The sequence below is a fragment of the Schistocerca nitens genome, chromosome 1, assembly GCF_023898315.1.
Source record: "Schistocerca nitens isolate TAMUIC-IGC-003100 chromosome 1, iqSchNite1.1, whole genome shotgun sequence".
Classification (NCBI taxonomy): domain Eukaryota; kingdom Metazoa; phylum Arthropoda; class Insecta; order Orthoptera; family Acrididae; genus Schistocerca; species Schistocerca nitens.
In genome coordinates this window covers 13,462,541-13,482,511 of record NC_064614.1, presented here as the reverse complement: position 1 = coordinate 13,482,511, position 19,971 = coordinate 13,462,541, and the positions used below count along the sequence as shown (strand labels likewise).

General features: G+C 41.2%; 1 protein-coding gene across 1 annotated transcript in view; it reads left to right on the top strand.

The window, feature by feature from the left end:
* The window catches only part of LOC126240588 (mitochondrial import inner membrane translocase subunit Tim23), a 73,970-nt gene that overhangs the window by 33,825 nt on the left and 20,174 nt on the right, over positions 1 to 19,971 (top strand). The window contains exon 4 of the mRNA XM_049947936.1: positions 2,190 to 2,304. Coding sequence (XP_049803893.1) covers positions 2,190 to 2,304 — 115 coding nt within the window. The remainder of the gene's footprint in view (positions 1 to 2,189; positions 2,305 to 19,971) is intronic.

Genomic DNA, 19,971 nt, shown 5'->3' with positions numbered 1-19,971 from the left:
TTCCCTACAGCCTAGGTCTTCGTGGCAAATGAATCTGCTCCAGTCCGGAATCCCTGTCCAGTCCGGAATCCCTGACCATTACACCAACAACCTGAAAACAGCTTTCGCATCCCGCAACTACCCTCCCGACCTGGTACAGAAGCAAATAACCAGAGCCACTTCCTCACCCCTCAAACCCAGAACCTCCCACAGAAGAACCACAAAAGTGTCCCACTTGTAACAGGATACTTTCCGGGACTGGATCAGACTCTGAATGTGGCTCTCCAGCAGGGATACGACTTCCTCAAATCCTGCCCTGAAATGAGATCCATCCTTCATGAAATCCTCCCCACTCCACCAAGAGTGTCTTTCCGCCGTCCACCCAACCTTCGTAACCTCTTAGTTCATCCCTATGAAATCCCCAAATCACCTTCCCTACCCTCTGGCTCCTACCCTTGTAACCGCCCCCGGTGTAAAACCCGTCCCATGCACCCTCCCACCACCACCTACTCCAGTCCTGTAACCCAGAAGGTGTACACGATCGAAGGCAGAGCCACGTGTGAAAGCACGCACGTGATTTACCAACTGACCTGCCTACACTGTGAAGCTTTCTATGTGGGAATGACCAGCAACAAACTGTCCATTCGCATGAATGGACACAGGCAGACAGTGTTTGTTGGTAATGAGGATCACCCTGTGGCTAAACATGCCTTGGTGCATGGCCAGCACATCTTGGCACAGTGTTACACCGTCCGGGTTATCTGGATACTTCCCACTAACACCAACCTGTCAGAACTCCGGAGATGGTAACTTGCCCTTCAGTATATCCTCTCTTCTCGTTATCCGCCAGGCCTCAACCTCCGCTAATTTCAAGTTGCCGCCGCTCATACCTCACCTGTCTTTCAACAACATCTTTGCCTGTGTACTTCTGCCTCGACTTACATCTCTTCCCAAACTCTTTGCCTTTACAAATGTCTGCTTGTGTATGTGTAGTTGGATATGGGTGTGTGTGCGAGTGTATACCTGTCCTTTTTTCCCCGTAAGGTAAGTCTTTCTGCTCCCGGGATTGGAATGACTCCTTACCCTCTCCCTTAAAACCCACATCCTTTCGTCTTTCCCTCTCCTTCCCTCTTTCCTGATGAAGCAACCGTGGGTTGCGAAAGCTTGAATTTTGTGTTTGTGTTTGTTAATGTCTCTATCAACATACCGACGCTTTCGTTTGGTAAGTGATATCATCTTTGTTTTTAGATATATTTTTCCCACGTGGAATGTTTCCCTGTATTATATTCATATAAGTAAATAGTTTTAAAGACTAAGCTTATGATGTGTCAGAAAAAAAAATCAAAACTACTTACATAAATAGTTTTGACTTGTCAGTGAAATGTGGACTTCTAATACATAAGCAGTTCAAAAGCAGAGGGTGCTGAGTGGAGAGAGGTGTGCCGGAATGTAGCAGGACAGACAGTACACAGTCATATGATCAGAGGACAAACTGTAGAGGAATATGTAATGAAAATGAAGTGGAGATGGGTGGGAGATGCAATCAGGCAAATGAATGGTAGCTGTATGAAGGAAGTTCTCTGCTGGTCTCCAAAAGATGAGGAAATAGGTAGCTACCGAATGAAAAGCAGATAGGTCATATTGAAAAACATGAAGGAGCAATATGTGTAAATACATCTGTAGAATGTAATCCATGGATGATTACAGAAATGGCATTTGCCAGCTGGTGATTAAGATTTTGATGTTTCCCTAGTCACTAAGAATGAATGCCAGAATGAGAAAATAGCTGCCACCATGCGTGTACTAACACAAAAATGACTTTATTGGTTGGTGCACCACATGTTAATTTCCTCTTCTTCCTATACACAGTGTCTCCTGTTGATACCCATTTCCTTTAAACACTTCCCCTTCTTTTCTCTTTGTTGTTTGCCGTACACATCTTGCTGCACGTACTCGTTATCAGGACAGGACAGGACAGCACAGTTTAGTGTGCGCTTTTGCTCTGAAGGATGTAGCTCCGTAAGCTGTTTCCTGTTTATGTTCCTTTCAGCTGCGCCATGCCTCCACTGTATTGTGTGTTCTACTCTGAATTATCCAGTATTGTAAGGTATGCTTTGCTTGTGTTGATACAAGTGTTTTTGACATGGCTTCATTTGCATTTTTGTTATTACTTTTTTCTGTAATATTGAGATTCTGGTTTTCTGTTTTAGCTGGATTGAGAAAGTGTGCAATTGGAGGAGGAGTTGGATTCACCCTTGCAGCAGCTTATTGCTTGTGGAGTTCTAGGGATAAATTGCAAGATTTTCGCCGTGAATTCAATCCAGCGTAAGAATGTGTTATAGTTTGTTGAATATTTATAGAACACTCAAAGGAAAAGATTTGTTGACAATTTAGATCTTGTTTTTTGTGAACTTGTACATAAAACTTAGTTATGAAGCCGGACAATAAAGCACTGTGTAAAGTAGAGGCTACAAATCAAATATGGTTTTGTGGCATCTAGTAAACTCTCAGAAAACAGAAGATATGATATGCTGTATTTGTTTTTAGGGATTACTTGAAGGTTATGATACACTGTTATGCTGTATTGTGAGTTTAAGATTTTAGCTCTTTGTGAAATCTGTGATTTTAAAACCAGTGTAATAGCTGCTGTGTGTGCTTGTTGATAAGTCGCATGTGTGTAATGGCTCATTATAGTTCTAGTTTATATTCTTTTATGGGCTCCCAGAGATTTCTTCTGCCATTTTTTGCTATATAAATATAAAATTTTGCTGTTCTGGAGGTGTCAGTAAACATCTTTCCTTTCCAGATATCATCTAACTTATGTAGAAATACAATTGTTATAACTATCATTTTTTAGTTCATAGTTATTTTTGGTATTTTGAGGTGTCTGAGGCACAATTCTGAAAATACACGGTGGGATTTAAGTAGGTAACAAGAACAATTTCAGTCTGCTCAGGAAACACTGAAAACGCATGTGATGGAACGTGTATTCAATCTAAAAACCAGCAGTAGGTACTATAAATTGCTGTAACATGGGGTTAAAATTGTTTAATATTACGTGGATGGAAAGTCATTGCAGTCAGGTATATAGACTGTCAACAACCGATATGTACTAATTACTAAGCTGTCACTTGGTACCTTGAACTTATATTGAGAACCTGTTGTGTGCTTAAGAATGTAATGAGACGGGGGAAACTGCAGGAAACAAAGAAAGTAAATTAAATTAACTGATGGCTATTAATTTTGGGGAGCAGATAGAAGATTGAGAAAATGGTGCTTGGAAAAAATTATCTAGAACATGAACAAATTTTGGTGAAATAAGAAGTTACTTTTCCAGTATACTTCTATCTATCTTACAGTGTTTACCCTCACCCATCTTTTTTCCCCATCTTATTTGTCCCATCTGTTCTTAACATTCATTTCTCATTGTGTGAAATAAAAATGTTGCCATACTGCATAACATAAATCACATTTTACACTTTTTTTTTATTCCTGTTTCATCATGCTAGTGTGTTACAGACGAGTTATTCTGTGAGTGAAGTGAAAACATAGACAAGAGTTGCAGAAGTTGTTGTTGTATGATGAATTGTTGATTAACAGTCTAACTTCAAGATAAATTAAATCCACTGAGTTGATGTATGTGATGAGGGCGGGGTTATTAAGCAAGGGAACCAGTAAAAGAGACAAAGAACAAACAAAATTATTATGTTCAAGAGCAGCTCTCTCTGCTGCGTATTAAGAGATGGATTGCCAGTATTACATGGAAAGGTGGTGGTGGTGGTGGTGGTGGTGGTGGTCTGATCTAAGGGATGAAGTACTCAGGCGAGCCACCCAAGTTAATGCAACACAGCAGATGTATGTTTACACACTACATGATATTGCAGGAAGTATAGACATTTTGCATATTCAGAAATTCGCACTTCAGGTTTGTAAACAGATAACTGACCTCCTGATATAGAAGACAGTGTTACTTGCATTAATAGGCAACTGTGGAAAGAGGTCATGTTTTTCTGATAATGAGTTGACAAGAAAACATGGAAATTAATGTTAAAAGTTGCTGTTAAAAAAAGTATTCTCCTCATGTGGCAGTGCTGATATGAATGCTAAGCCCATTCGTACATGGTCATTTAACATAAATATGAAACCAGACTGACTGTAAAGCAGATGATGTCCAGAATTTGTGGTGGTGGTGGTGGTGGTGGTGGTGGTGGTGGTGGTGGTGGTGGTAGCAGTAGCAGTAAAGCTGCTATTACATTAGCAATTTAATCTTTAGTTGCTGCAAAGATTCAGTGTGTTTAATAAGTGGAGTTACGAGGAAATGCCTACTCACAAGTAATGCCCATACTTTGGTTAATCATAAGTTAAAATTGTACTTTGCTCTGTGGAAAGTGATCACCTTTTCAGCCCGCATGGGTCACTTCCTCAACCTTGCACCACTGTGATGATCCTTGCTCCAGTACTCTTGAGATTTTGCTGCATTTCTTGTGGGACTGACACTTGCGGAGAAAGAATTCTGTTGGGTGACTGGCTTAACAGCGGTCTGGGGAAAGTCATGTATGATGAATAGTGAAATCGTGTAAGGGGATGGGGTATCCTAATGGAAACCTTGTTATCTACTACCATATATTATCATTAAGAGAATTTTATGCAGAGTGCATTCATTGCGTAAATTCATTGGAAGACATTTTTACGGTAGGCTTAATTTGGAGTGTAAAAATTGTAGAGGGAGACAGAGATGAATACACTAAGCAGATTCAGAAGGATGTAGGTACTGGAAGATGAAGAAGCTTGCACAGGATAAAGTAGCATGGAGAGCTGCATCAAACCAGTCTCTGGACTGAAGACGACAACAACAACAACAACAAATTTGGAAAGTCTGCTCTTTGAGATGACAGCACAGGTGGAGAGACTAAGTATATTTCCTTAAATGCATAAAAGCTAATAGTGACACATACTTTAATGATGTTTGCACTTGCTAGTGACTCCCCCACCCCTCTCACCTCTTAACTTTCCAGATGCACTCTGGGGGGGGGGGGGGGGGCAAAATTCATTTCCCATTGCCATTTACACATCTAAACACTCTACCCCTCTATCTGCCTACCGCCCTAGCTCCCCCCCCCCCCCCCCACACACACACACCCTTGGTAGAACAGTTAGACCACTGGCAGCAACAACAGTGCTTAAGCACGGAAGGTATGGGAAGTTGAATACTTATCAACTAGCTACAGAGGCTTTACAAAGCCACACGACGTAGTATAGTAAGTCCACACATCATGTCATACAATAGCTCGTGTCACACCAATGATGAAAAAAAACACGTAACACCAAAGTAAAAAACATAGATGATACCATAAAATCTCCTGCCAGTATTTGAAATTTCTGCATATTTAAGACCTGTCCTTGCATTTCATCTAATTAACAGTTATACATACCAAAAGTATTTTAAAAAATCCAGCCTTTCAATAACCATTTGGAAGTTGAACAAAACATCACAAAATTAATTCACCACTTTCTGGACTAAGTCTTCCTCAGCACATTGATATGGCCTGCCTGGCATGCACCAGTACTTGGTTGCCTGCTCTGTGTTATTGTCACTGTGGTAGTTGTTTGCCCGTCACTGAACTCTAGTCTCATATGCCTTCCAGAGCTCTAAGAACATGGAATACAACCAGCAAAGACAAACACTGACATTAGTATCTGACACACATATCTATCCCTAATACAGGTGAATAGAAACCCTTTTGTAAACAACACTACTGATGCTATGTACACATTTTATATTACTCATTAAACATTTGACGAGTTGGATCCCCCTTAACAAGACAGGTAGAGTTTACACACCTTCAAAGTGATAACAAAGCCTGCTAGTAAAATTACCCATATAGTACTTCAGTCTTTCCCAATTTGGAAAAGATAAAATAAAATGTGTGACTGCTAACGATTATTACGACGTTAGTCACAAAATACCTTAAAATTTACTTGATGACATCATTGACTCAGTTAGGCAAATACTACCCATATTTATTCTAGAAGAAGTTATGAAAAATACAAAAACAAAAAATTCATTTCATCGGTTGGTAGGAAATCCTTTCTGCTACGGTAAACCAATCCTCACTAAAATTTTACGACTTGGATTCTTATCAAAACTCGAATCTCCAGCAACTTGCTAACTGAGAAAACACAATAGCCTAACTCTGAAATTTGTTCAACAACGTCCACTGAAATTGTCATCATCTCTTTTAGGTGATAAAACATCACCACCTCGTTCCAATAAATGTTATCAAATTAAGTAACTGAAATACTCTATAAAATCTCATTTGACTCGCACATCAGTACACTTTTACCCAGTATGTTTATGTTTATTACTGTATAGAGAGTGCACATGGAAAGATTACCTCTAACAATACGTGTCGCATACTTACCCCCTGTATGTGCTGCTTCAGATCTACGATGTTCTCAAAACTAATTACTTCTTAGGCCTCGGTTACACCAGCAAATATACATTTTCATTAGGTTTCTGAAATACTTCAAATGGCTCATGGTACACGTGCCAAAGTTTTTATATTTCTGAGTCTCATTTCTTTGACTGGTCCTTGGTATTAACAAAGCTAAATCACTGATCTCGAATACAATAGGTTTCAACCCACTATTGCTTTGTCTATTTTCTTTCTCTTGTCTTTTTCCTCATTCGATCCTTCTGTCTTCTACTTCCCTTAAACAGTTAACAGTTACCTGACTGGAAACTTTCTCTGCCTTTAGCAAATTACTGGATTTCAATCCCTTCTTTAGCTCATGTGGAGTTAACCCAATGGCCTCATGTCATGCATTATCTAAAATTGCCTCAAATGTAGGTACATAGTTGGCCCATGAAGTATATATAATATCTCGTGTTTCCTTGTGGGAAATAAGCTGAAATTTTAATGAACTTTACACCATTTCTCTCTATGCAATGCTTGAACCACTTAGACACAAACTGGAGCTGGAGTCCATTGTTAGTCAGCAAGAATCTTGTTTACCCAATTGGGGTATATATCTCTTTTTTCCAATTTATCAACAAGAGTTGTAGCATTTGTGCCCTTGATTGCATAGAATTTGACAAACTTCAAAAATATTTCTAGCACCACAAAAATTTTAACTACACCATCTCCTTGACACTGGCAAAGGGTCAAACGAATCATCTGCTATTAATTCTTTAGGTCTAATAGTCACTACACTTAATCTCAAACCTTGAATTGGCATGATAGTTGCCCTCACAGTCTGTCACATAGTGTGCGGAGCTAACCTCTTTCTAAACCTCCTCCATAAGTTGCTAAATATGACGCTTTCTTGAAGGTTGGCAATACACTTATGTGGCCCAAAACGTCCATAACTTTAATCAACTGACCTAGTGCATGACTTCACATGATCTTCCAGAAAGTAGTGTGTCCGTCATTCCACTTTATCATTCTTCTTCCAAAAAAGAATATCCTTGTGCAATTTATAACCATCAGAGTTAAATTATGGCTTGACCAACCTCACATTTTCATCTGCATTTTGCTCACGTGTAATACTCTTGACACACCTCCCTAATTGTTGTCTCATCTTTCACCTTCTCATAGAATAGTACTTTTATCTTACTCTTGTCCTGCGTTGCCTCCTGATAACCTCCACTCAACATCGACAACTGGTACAAGGTGTCCACTGTGATGTTCCCATCACCTCTTATACAGGGTGGCTCATTTTAATCCATAATGGGGAATAACTCGAGATGGGGGTCAGATAGAGCAAAATGTTTTATCTAAAACTTGTACGTACCAAAGATGGTCACGCATTGCTACTAATGGCCTTGACCTTCAACATGAATCTGAAGGTGATTTGGAGGTTGTGGTTTTTTTTAAAAAATGGGAACACTAATATTTGGTCTAAGACTTGAAAAGAGCAGCAAGTTTTATGTAAAAAAAAAAAAGGATATATTATTCAAAGTCATGACTAATTCAGTAACGAGCAGATAAGCACATATGTCTTTAGTTCTACTAGGCAATAACTTGGAACAGAGGAGGGGGTATAGCAAAATACAATGTTAGATACAAAATGGAAGGGGTGTCCCGAGAAATGAGAGGCGAGGGGACTCATTTGACAACTTGTAAATCAGTGATCTAGATTTTATGTACGTTAGTTATGTCTCGCAAATGCCACAATATCGGTTATACACTGTGATGTATTTATTTTCGCCAATAAACACTTTAATTAGAGTTCAAACCTTTGTTTGTTTTTTCCAAATCAGACCAAAAAAATTGTGGACGATGATTTCACAGTTTAGTTGAGCAATATGAGGACATGCATTGTCTTGCTGGAGAATCGCACCTCTCCTCTGAGATCTACGAAGTCTTTCTCTCTCTCTCTCATGGCTGGCTTCACCTTGTTTGAAATCAAATCAGAGTAGTATTGGCTATTCATTGTACGCTGCTTTTCGAGAATCACAAAAAAATTGGACCTTCAACATCCCAAAACACCATCAACATGACTTTTCTTCCTGATGCTTGGGTTTTGAATTTTTTCTTGAAACGTGAGTTGGTGTGCTTCCACTCCTTGCTTTGTCTTTTTGATCCTAGCTTATAATATTGAACCTAAGTTTCATCACTAGCTAAAATTTTGTTTAGGAAGTGCTCACCTTCTCTTTCATAACGTTCCTTTAGCTCTGTGTACACTCTCAACTTTGTTTCATTGCGTAGGCATGTCAACTCCTTTGGGACCCATCTTGCACATGTTTTGTGGTACTTCAGCTTGTTACAGACAATGTTATGAACTATACCAGTATTAACTTGAACCCTATCAACTATTATTTCTACAGTCACATGGCAGTTGGCATGAATAATGTCATCAGTTCGACTTTCAAGTGAGGGAGGTGAAACTGCAACTAGTCAGCCAGAATGGTGTTCGTTAGTCACCATTTTTGAACTGCTCTACCCACTTGTAAAAATTTGCCTTATTCATACAACCTTCACCATAAACTTCAGACATTCTATAGTATATAATCACTGGTTTCTTGCTTTCAGAAAATAAAAACAAATAACAGAATGTTGTTCAACTAATGTGGGCATTTCAAGCAGAGTAACCATCTTGAAATGTGTTTTTGAGGCTACGAACAAAACAATGTTGTTACATCAGCTGATCAGGGCTCATTCCAGTGATGCTAACTGAAAGCCATAGAAGTACCAAACGCGCCCAGCTAACAGTTTTTTTCCACAGATCAATTTGTCTTTCTAATTATTGAATGACCCTTGTACAATGCACTTCTCATCTTGAGCATAAAATCAAAATACCATCTGCACAAATAGTAATCCTAGCCAACAAAGTCCTTCATAACACTTGATCAATTGCTTGGACTGAAAGGAAAAAAAAGGAAAAGAAAAAACAACATACCTCCACATTTAACCCGAAGGGGACCACCCCGGAAGGCAGTGTAATATCTTGACTCCTCTGCAAGTTTTATATTCCATTATCCACTACCGAGCTTGGTGGTGCAGTTGTTAGCACACTGGACTCTCATTCGGGAGGACGATGGTTCAATCCTCCATCCGGTCATCCTGATTTAGGTTTGGGGTGATTTTCCTAAATCGCTTCTGGCAAATGCCGGAATGGTTCCTTTGAAAGGGCACAGCCAACTGCCTTCCCCAGCCTTCCATATTCCGATGGGACCGATGAAGTTGCTGTTTGGTCCCTTTTCGCAAATCAACCAACCAACCAGTATCCACTAGTAATGTCTACTTGGTCCCTTGAACCTTTTGTAACATTTTCTCCATATTGCCTGACCTATCATTCTGCTGTACCGCAGTTTCATTCAAACATGCTTTAATCACACAGTTCTGTTTTTCTTCCTCACAGTAATCCAACAGACCTAACAGCGAGGCATGCATCAGAAGTTTTCCCATATCTTTATCTTGACACAGTTGGAAATACAGAAACATTGGAACCATTCACCATGGCTCCTTGTCAGTAACAGTTGTCTGTCTTACTGAGCAGTTACGTTTTTTCCACAATAAGCCAGTTACATTGGCCTAAATACAATGAAGCTGAGATGGAATGCGATATAAATGATGAGTTGACATCTGATTGCTGTGAAATTGTAAGTGATAAATTCTGCATCCACTAATGAACTGAGTGTGTCTTCAGCAGAAGTTCATGAGTGGATCAACATTGACAGATACTTAGTTGTAAAAAAAGGAGCTATAGAGAATGTAATATTACAAAGTATTTTCAAACCACAGTAGGCACAAAAAAACGGGTGTGACTAAGAAGGAACACTTAATGCTCACATCTTGTGGACTGAGGTTTCAGTAGCCTTAAATATTTTTGTGCAATTTGTTGAGAGAAGCGAACAGTACAACACTTCTGAAGTTATGAATTTGCACATCACACAAAATAATTTTTGCCAAAAAAGTTCAATGCAAGAAATAAGTTAGCATTTCTGTGATGTCCCAGAGAGCTGAGAAGAAAATTCCAGCAAAACTTTTAATTTTTTATACTGTAATCCCTCCTGCAGTGTTTAATAAATGACAATTAATTGTTTTTGTACACTGGAACTATAGGTTTGCTTATTTCCCTAGTAAGTTTTTAGAAATAACATTAATAATCTGGCATATTTGATACACCAGCACTGATAGATCCCCGAGCATGCCAGATTATCAAGGTTCTTCTGTACTAAGGAGTTGTTATACCACACTTTGGCAGTGCTCCACAACCCCCTTTTTCTTAGGATTTCATTAGGTACTTCCTCCCATCTTGAAACTGGTATGAAATAGGGCTTTCCAAAAACTAGAATATGCTCCTTCACCTCTTAATTTACATTCAAACCCATTGACTGGTCTTGGTCTATCAAAAAAATGCCATTCTACTCTACACAGAACCTGCCTTAAGTCTTCCTGTTGCTCGTCTGTCAATTCTTGTATACTTCTCACTTTCTCCATGATAATTTGTTTCTAGTCACCGAATACCCCTGTTATTCTGGGCTATATTCCTTCCTGCCTCCCCTCCATGAACCATGGACCTTGCCGTTGGTGGGGAGGCTTGCGTGCCTCAGCGATACAGATAGCCGTACCGTAGGTGCAACCACAACGGAGGGGTATCTGTTGAGAGGCCAGACAAACATGTGGTTCCTGAAGAGGGGCAGCAGCCTTTTCAGTAGTTGCAGGGGCAACAGTCTGGTTGATTGACTGATCTGGCCTTGTAACACAAACCAAAACGGCCTTGCTGTGCTGGTACTACGAACGGCTGAAAGCAAGGGGAAACTACAGCCGTAATTTTTCCCGAGGACATGCAGCTTTACTGTATGATTAAATGATGATGGCGTCCTCTTGGGAAAGAAAATTGGCGTTCTACGGATCGGAGCGTGGAATGTCAGATCCCTTAATCGGGCAGGTAGGTTAGAAAATTTAAAAAGGGAAATGGATAGGTTAAAGTTAGATATAGTGGGAATTAGTGAAGTTCGGTGGCAGGAGGAACAAGACTTTTGGTCAGGTGAATACAGGGTTATAAATACAAAATCAAATAGGGGTAATGCAGGAGTAGGTTTAATAATGAATAAAAAAATAGGAGTGCGGGTTAGCTACTACAAACAGCATAGTGAACGCATTATTGTGGCCAAGATAGACACAAAGCCCATGCCTACTACAGTAGTACAAGTTTATATGCCAACTAGCTCTGCAGATGATGAAGAAATTGATGAAATGTATGACGAGATAAAAGAAATTATTCAGGTAGTGAAGGGAGACGATAATTTAATAGTCATGGGTGACTGGAATTCGTCGGTAGGAAAAGGGAGAGAAGGAAACATAGTAGGTGAATATGGATTGGGGGGAAGAAATGAAAGAGGAAGCCGCCTTGTAGAATTTTGCACAGCGCATGACTTAATCATAGCTAACACTTGGTTCAAGAATCATAAAAGAAGGTTGTATACCTGGAAGAATCCTGGAGATACTAAAAGGTATCAGATAGATTATATAATGGTAAGATAGAGATTTAGGAACCAGGTTTTAAATTGTAAGACATTTCCAGGGGCAGATGTGGATTCTGACCACAATCTATTGGTTATGAACTGCAGATTGAAACTGAAGACATTGCAAAAAGGTGGGAATTTAAGGAGATGGAACCTGGATAAACTGAAAGAACCAGAGGTTGTACAGAGTTTCAGGGAGAGCATAAGGGAACAATTGACAGGAATGGGGGAAAGAAATACAGTAGAAGAAGAATGGGTAGCTCCGAGGGATGAAGTAGTGAAGGCAGCAGACGATCAAGTAGGTAGAAAGACGAGGGCTAATAGAAATCCTTGGGTAACAGCAGAAATACTGAATTTAATTGATGAAAGGAGAAAATATAAAAATACAGTAAATGAAGCAGGCAAAAAGGAATACAAGCGTCTCAAAAATGATATCGACAGGAAGTGCAAAATGGCTAAGCAGGGATGGCTAGAGGACAAATGTAGGGATGTAGAGGCTTGTCTCACTAGAGGTAAGATAGATACTGCCTACAGGAAAATTAGAGAGACCTTTGGAGAAAGGAGAACCACTTGCACGAATATCAAGAGCATTGATGGAAACCCAGTTCTAAGCAAAGAAGGGAAGGCAGAAAGGTGGAAGGAGTATATAGAGGGTTTATACAAGGGCGATGTACTTGAGGACAATATTATGGAAAGGGAAGAGGATGTAGATGAAGACGAAATGGGAGATAAGATACTGCGTGAAAAGTTTGACAGAGCACTGAAAGTCCCGAGTCGAAACAAGGCCCCGGGAGTAGACAACATTCCATTAGAACTACTGATGGCCTTGGGAGAGCCAGTCCTGACAAAACTATACCATCTGGTGAGCAAGATGTATGAGACAGGCGAAATACCCACAGACTTCAAGAAGAATATAATAATTCCAATCCCAAAGAAAGCAGGTGTTGACAGATGTGAAAATTACCGAACTATTAGTTTAATAAGTCACGACTGCAAAATACTAATGCGAATTCTTTACAGACGAATGGAAAAACTGGTAGAAGCGGACCTCGGGGAAGATCAGTTTGGATTCCGTAGAAATGTTGGAACACATGAGGCAATACTAATCTTACGACTTATCTTAGAAGAAAGATTAAGAAAAGACAAACCTACGTTTCTAGCATTTGTAGACTTAGAGAAAGCTTTTGACAACGTTAACTGGAATACTCTCTTTCAAATTCTGAAGGTGGCAGGGGTAAAATACAGGGAGTGAAAGGCTATTTACAATTGGTACAGATACCAGGTGGCAGTTATAAGAGTCGAGGGGCATGAAAGGGAAGCAGTGGTTGTGAAAGGAGTGAGACAGGGTTGTAGCCTCTCTCCAATGTTATTCAATCTGTATATTGAGCAAGCAGTAAAGGAAACAAAGAAAAATTTGGAGTAGGTATTAAAATTCATGGAGAAGAAGTAAAAACTTTGAGGTTCGCCGATGACATTGTAATTCTGTCAGAGACAGCAAAGGACTTGGAAGAGCAGTTGAACGGAATGGACAGTGTCTTGAAAGGAGGATATAAGATGAACATCAACAAAAGCAAAACGAGGATAATGGAATGTAGTCAAATTAAATTGGGTGATGCTGAGGGAATTAAATTTGGAAATGAGACACTTAAAGTAGTAAAGGAGTTTTGCTATTTAGGGAGTAAAATAACTGATGATGGTCGAAGTAGAGAGGATATAAAATGTAGACTGGCAATGGCAAGGAAATCGTTTCTGAAGAAGAGAAATTTGTTAACGTCGAGTATAGATTTAAGTGTCAGGAAGTCATTTCTGAAAGTATTTATATGGAGTGTAGCCATGTATGGAAGTGAAACATGGACGATAACTAGTTTGGACAAGAAGAGAATAGAAGCTTTCGAAATGTGGTGCTACAGAAGAATGCTGAAGATAAGGTGGGTAGATCACGTAACTAATGAGGTGGTATTGAATAGGATTGGGGAGAAGTTTGTGGCACAACTTGACTAGAAGAAGGGATTGGTTGGTAGGACATGTTTTGAGGCATCAAGGGATCACAAATTTAGCATTGGAGGGCAGCGTGGAGGGTAAAAATCGTAGAGGGAGACCAAGAGATGAATACACTAAGCAGATTCAGAAGGATGTAGGTTGCAGTAGGTACTGGGAGATGAAGAAGCTTGCACAGGATAGAGTAGCATGGAGAGCTGCATCAAACCAGTCTCAGGACTGAAGACCACAACAATTCTTTCCTGATCTTTTGTGCTGCCTTTCCATATGAATGGTGAGACTGTCAGTTAGGCAGCACCTTGCATTCCTTCTGCAGATAAGGCGAGTACACTGTTTTCTAATTTCTTGCGTGTTTGCATGCTTACGGTCTAGCATTCTAGTAACTGTGTAGTTTGAGTTTGGCCATCTTTGGTATGGGTAGTGACTAATTTCTGTGTTTAGAAGCGAGCTGAGCTCCTGGCAATGTTGGCTTTGATTGCACAGCTTGAGGCTGCTGCCAATATGCATCACTGAGAGATCAGACGTGGGGATCCGAGGGACCTCCAACATTGCCCATGTGTTCCCCATTTGGTCCACTAGTGTGACCACTCCGGGTACTGCACCCACTGATGATGAGCCCTCACCAATGGTTGAGTGGAAGGTGGTTCCGAGGTGTGGAAGGCAGTGAAAGACTTTTCATGGGGCCAGTTGGAGTCCTCTCTGGTTCGTCTGACGAACAGGTTTCAGGTGATGTCTCTGACTGTGGTGAGTTGCTCTTAACCAATCAGGGGTCCACTACAGTAAGGGCATTATTTTAAAAGGGTGCACGGCCAACACAGGAAGTAGACCGAGCAGCAATTGGTATTGTAGTTGTAAACTGTCTTAGCTGTGGTTGGAAAAGAACCAGAGCTCGAAGCAATAATAGAAATCATTGAAGCTCAAATCATTATGGGTACGGAAAGCATTCGGAAGCAGAGAATAAGTTGAGCCAAGATCTTTTACAAAGGATGTAACCCTTTTCAAAAAGGATTTAACACAGTTGGTGGTGGAGTGTTTATTACTGTCAGAAGTTGTTAAGCGTGTAGTGAAATAGAAGTCGGTAGTTCCTGTGAGCTTGTGTGGCAGCTGGAAATGATTTAATAATTGGTTCCTTTTACTGCATCCCCATATGATGCAGATGCTGAACAGTTCAAAGAAAACTTCTTATTTCAAATAGGTAACCCACTCACTGTTGCAATTGGTGGTGACTTCAATCTACCATTTATATGTTGGTGACAATACACATTTAAAGATGGTGAGTGGCATAAAACATCATCCAAAATCTTATTGAATGCATTCTCAGAAACTTATTTTGAACAGTTTATTCAGGAGCCCACCCAAAGTATAAATGATTGTGAAAATATATTTGACCTCTTAGCAGCAAATAATCCTGAGCAAGTAGGGAGCATCATGAAAGATACAGGGATTAGTGACCACAAGGTTTTTGCAACAAGACTGAATGCCAAAACATCCAAACCCACCAGAAATAAACACAAAATACATCTGCCCAAAAAGCATAAAAAAATTCACTTGACTCATTCCTAAGAGAGAATCTCAGTTCCTTCCAACCTGACTGTTAAGTGTAGACCAGATGTGGTTTAAATTCAGACAAATATTATGGATGGCAGTTGAGAGATATATACCAAATAAATTAATGAAATATTATACCTGAATGCCCATGTTACACAGAATGGATCAGAACACTATTGCAGAAGAAACGAAAAAGCATGCCAAATTTAAAAACGCAAAACCCCCAAGATTGGCAAAGATTTACAGAAACTTGAAATCTGATGGAAAAGCCAGAGAGACTCTGGTCCTACTTGAAGTACACCAGTGGTGAGATGCAATCAGTACCTTCACTGCACAATAACAATGGTGATGTCATTGATGACAGTGCCACCAAAGTAGAGTTACTAAATACAGTTTTCCTAAATTCCTTCATCAAAGATGATGAAGTAAACATTCCAGAAATCGAATCGAAATCAACTGCCGATTTGATTAACTGACAAGTAGATATCGTATAGTGAAACAGCTTAAATCACTTAATAAAGGCAATTCCACTGGTCCAGATTGTATACCAATCAGTTTTGTTTCAGAGTATGCCGATAAAATAGCCCCATACTTACCAATCACTTACAGCTGCTCGCATGTTGAAATATGCATATCTGAAGACTAGAAAGTTGCACGTGTCAAACATACTCAAGAATGGAAAGAGATCTAATTTGCTGAATTAGACCCTTATCAATAATGTCAATTTGCAGTAGAATTTTGTAACATATAGTTCATTTGAATATTATGAATTACCTCAAAGAAAATGATTTATCAAGAAACAACAAACATGGATTCAGAAGCCCTCGGGCTCAGCTTTGATTTGCTGGGTACGGACTTGGCGACCCCTGGATTCCTGACCTGGGGACTGGTAAGCGCCGCCAGTCCCATGTCACCATAAGCTCTGGGCATGATTCAGCGACAACTGCATGGCGATGGAACGTTGTGTGTCTCAGGGAACGGGTATCTTGGCTTGACCGTCCGGATCGCGAGGATGGGATAAACCTAAAAAAAAAACCTCAATCTCAAGATGTGCTGCACACTGTTGCGATGCACGGCTGTTGAGGTGGAACAGTCATTAGTGGGCAACCTCTGGGTGACGTGCCACACCTCTGTTGTATAAGGCTACCTCAGGCATGCAGTGCTGTGTCTGAGTGGACCCTTATTTCTCTAGCTGCTCATGGGTCCAAGCTGGAACCCTCGAAATCTTCTCCTCCCAGTGGGAAGGGTGTACCGCTTGGGAGTATTCACACCCATTCATCCAAAAAGGTGAGAGGCTAGTCGTCCTGATAATAAGAATACTTTGGACTGCAGTAAAGGGCTCGTGGAGTCATGAATAACAATGTGTTCCTGGCGATAGAGGAAGGAGGGGACATTTGAAAGAGTTGCCCCCTTTTATATCCATAAGGGTTTTGAAGGGGGGTAAGGGCCAAGGGAGGTGTCGCAGTGTTTGTCACTGATGCATGCCACTCCTCTGTTCTCCCCTTGGCTACTGACCTGCAAGCAGTTGCAGTTCAAATTCATGTATGTCAAAGAATCACTGTTTGGTCACTGTATTTACCTCTGCGAGCTGCACTAGACTCGAGGCTCTCGTGGATCTTACTGTGCAACACCCATAACCATTCCTCTTCCTGGGAGACTTTAATGCCCATCATGTCCTGTGGGGCTCGGCCAATACTTGCCCTGGGGGTTTGGTTTTGAAGGGCCTCATGACATCTCCCAAGCTGTGCATCCTCAACAAGGATACTCACACACATTTCTCTGCTGCTGCTGGGTCATTCTCAGCCATGGACCTCTCTTTTGTTCTCCTACCCTCACTGACTCTGTTCATTGGGAGGTCATTGACAACCTTCATTCCAGTGACCAGTTTCCAATCCGCCTTCACTTCTAAATGGCTCATCACCTGAAGTTAAGTCCCCCAAAATGGATGGTCAGCAGGGGTAACTGGATGCGTTTCAACCAGCTGGCGGTGTTAGAACACTGACAGCATCCAAGGATGGTTGGACCACATCACATGAGTAGTCCATTGTGCCGCTGACCTCTCCATACTGCAATCCTCAGGTCATCTTAGGAAGCAACCAGTACTTTGGTGGACAGATGAGTGCCATTACGTGATGTGGGAAAGGCATGCGGCTCTTCAACATTTTAAATGCCGACCGACGGCAGACAACCTTAAGGCCTTTTGAGTTGCGAGGGCAAAGGCTCGACGCGTCTTTAGGGAGAGTAAGAAAAGGTCATGGCAAGTGTTCCTGGACTCCATCAATCATTCCACTTATTCTATAAAAGTATGGGAAGCCATCCGGAAGATTTCCCGTAAACACAGCCATTTACCGATAGCAGCAGTGCTGAAACAGGGGTGCCTCCAAACTACACCCAAAGACATTGCTCAGATGCTGGCCTAACATTTTACACAAACTACTGCCCATGCAAGCCAGGATCCGGCATTTTGTCGGTATCATGCGACTGTAGAGGGAAAAGTTGGACTTCTGGCCCAACAGTTCTGAAGCCTACAACTCCCCTTTCTCCATATGGGAGCTCGAATCAGCACTGACAGATGCGTGAAACTGCACCCGGTCATGACCAAATCCAGTACTACATGCTTCGACATTTGCCAGTGACATCAAAGAAATTCTCCTCGAATGTTGTGACCAAATATGGTCTACAGGCAACTTCGACAACTCGTGGAGGCAGGCAGTGCTGATCTCTTCTCAAATAAGGAAGGTACTGCGCAAATGGTTAACCATCATCTGATCTGGCTGTTAGAGACCAGGCATCTCCTTAGCCACTCTGTCTACAATCTGACCCTCCTAGAGGTGACTATTGAGCGGGCTTTCCTCCATAAGCATCACTGTATCAGCATATTCTTCAGTATAAGTAAGGCATGTGATACTACTGTTCTTGCACAACTGCATTGATGGTGCTTTCATGGCCACCTCCCCGTCTTCATACGGTCTTTTCTGCCTCAGTGGTTTTTTAGGATCCGAGTTGGTGACATGCTCTCTAATCGATTTGACCAGGAGGATGGTGTTCCTCAGGGCAGTGTTAAAAATGTTACCCTCTTTGCTGTAGCCATCTACAGTAAGGAGTCTTGTACATTTCTCCTAATTTGTAGACGATTTTGCTGTTTTCTGTTCCTCCTCCACTGTTGCAACAGCGAGCCATCAGTTGTGACTTACAGTAGGAGTGGTTTGCAAAGATGGGTTTCCAGTTTTTTGTGTGTGTGTGTGTGTGTGGTGTTTTTTAATTTGCCTTCCTTGAATATGGGGGACACCATCGTACATTTTAGAGAGACAGTGCCGTTTCTGGGCTTCATTTTTGACTCCCAATTGTTGTGGTTACCACAACTGTGAGACCTGAAAGCCAGAACCCTGAAGGCACTGAACATCATGAAGTGCCTTAGCCACAGGTCTTGGGGAGTGAACAGGGTGTGTCTCCTTCAGTTTTATCAAGCTTATGTGCATTCACGGCTGGGCTATGATTGCACAGTGTATCGGTCAACGTGGCCCTCTTACTTATCCATCATTGACACTGTCCGTTATGAGGGGATTCAGATGGCCACGGGTGCTTATTGGACCAGTCCCATGCCCAGCCTCTGTGCTGGGGCAGGGGAACCGCCACTTAAAATCTGACTTCATGGTCCGTCAGGCGTGTAACTTCCGTGCAGTTCCAACTTCACCCACACACTGTACTGTTGCTCGTCCACCTCTGGAACGCCAAACTTGCATGTTTAGCAGTCTTTTCGTTGTGCCTGTGTGCAACTCGATATATGTACATGGTGAGTAGCAGTCTGTCTTTTTCTTAATATTGTCATTAAACCAAAGACTTTTATTTATTGGCAGAACACCTAGGAAATGCAACAAATCTGTTAGAGAGACTGTGGGCACTACACTTGTCTGCTATCTTCTGGAGCATTGCTGTGTGCTGTAGGATGTGCACATCAGATGGACCTGATGGAAAAAATTGAAAAATTTCAAACAAGGATGTCTCGTTTTGTATTATCGGGAAATCAAAAAGAAATATCTCTCTAAAATCTTCACATTTCTCTCGACCTTACATTCCATTCCATTCCTTCTTCCCCTTCAGATAACCTCCCCTCATCTGTCTCGTACTTTAATCTCAAATATTCTTCCACTCCATCCTCATTGGACTGTACTATCAATCAACCAATGTCTTTGCACTGGCAGTTATGCTTCACATGACTATGTTGAAACTCATGTTAGTACACCCTCTCCATGCCACATTCAGCATTTCATCCACCCATCTCTCGAACAACCCAAATTCCAAATCTTCACCCCCCCCCCCCCCCCCCCTCGGACCATCTCTCCCAAGGTGAGGTTGCCCTTCATTTCTATCTAGGGGTCCAACATTTGTATCCATATTTGGTGACCACCTCTGCGATGATTTTTATCCCACCGATTTGAAGTCTTCTGCCCATTTCTGTTATTCCCTTCCAC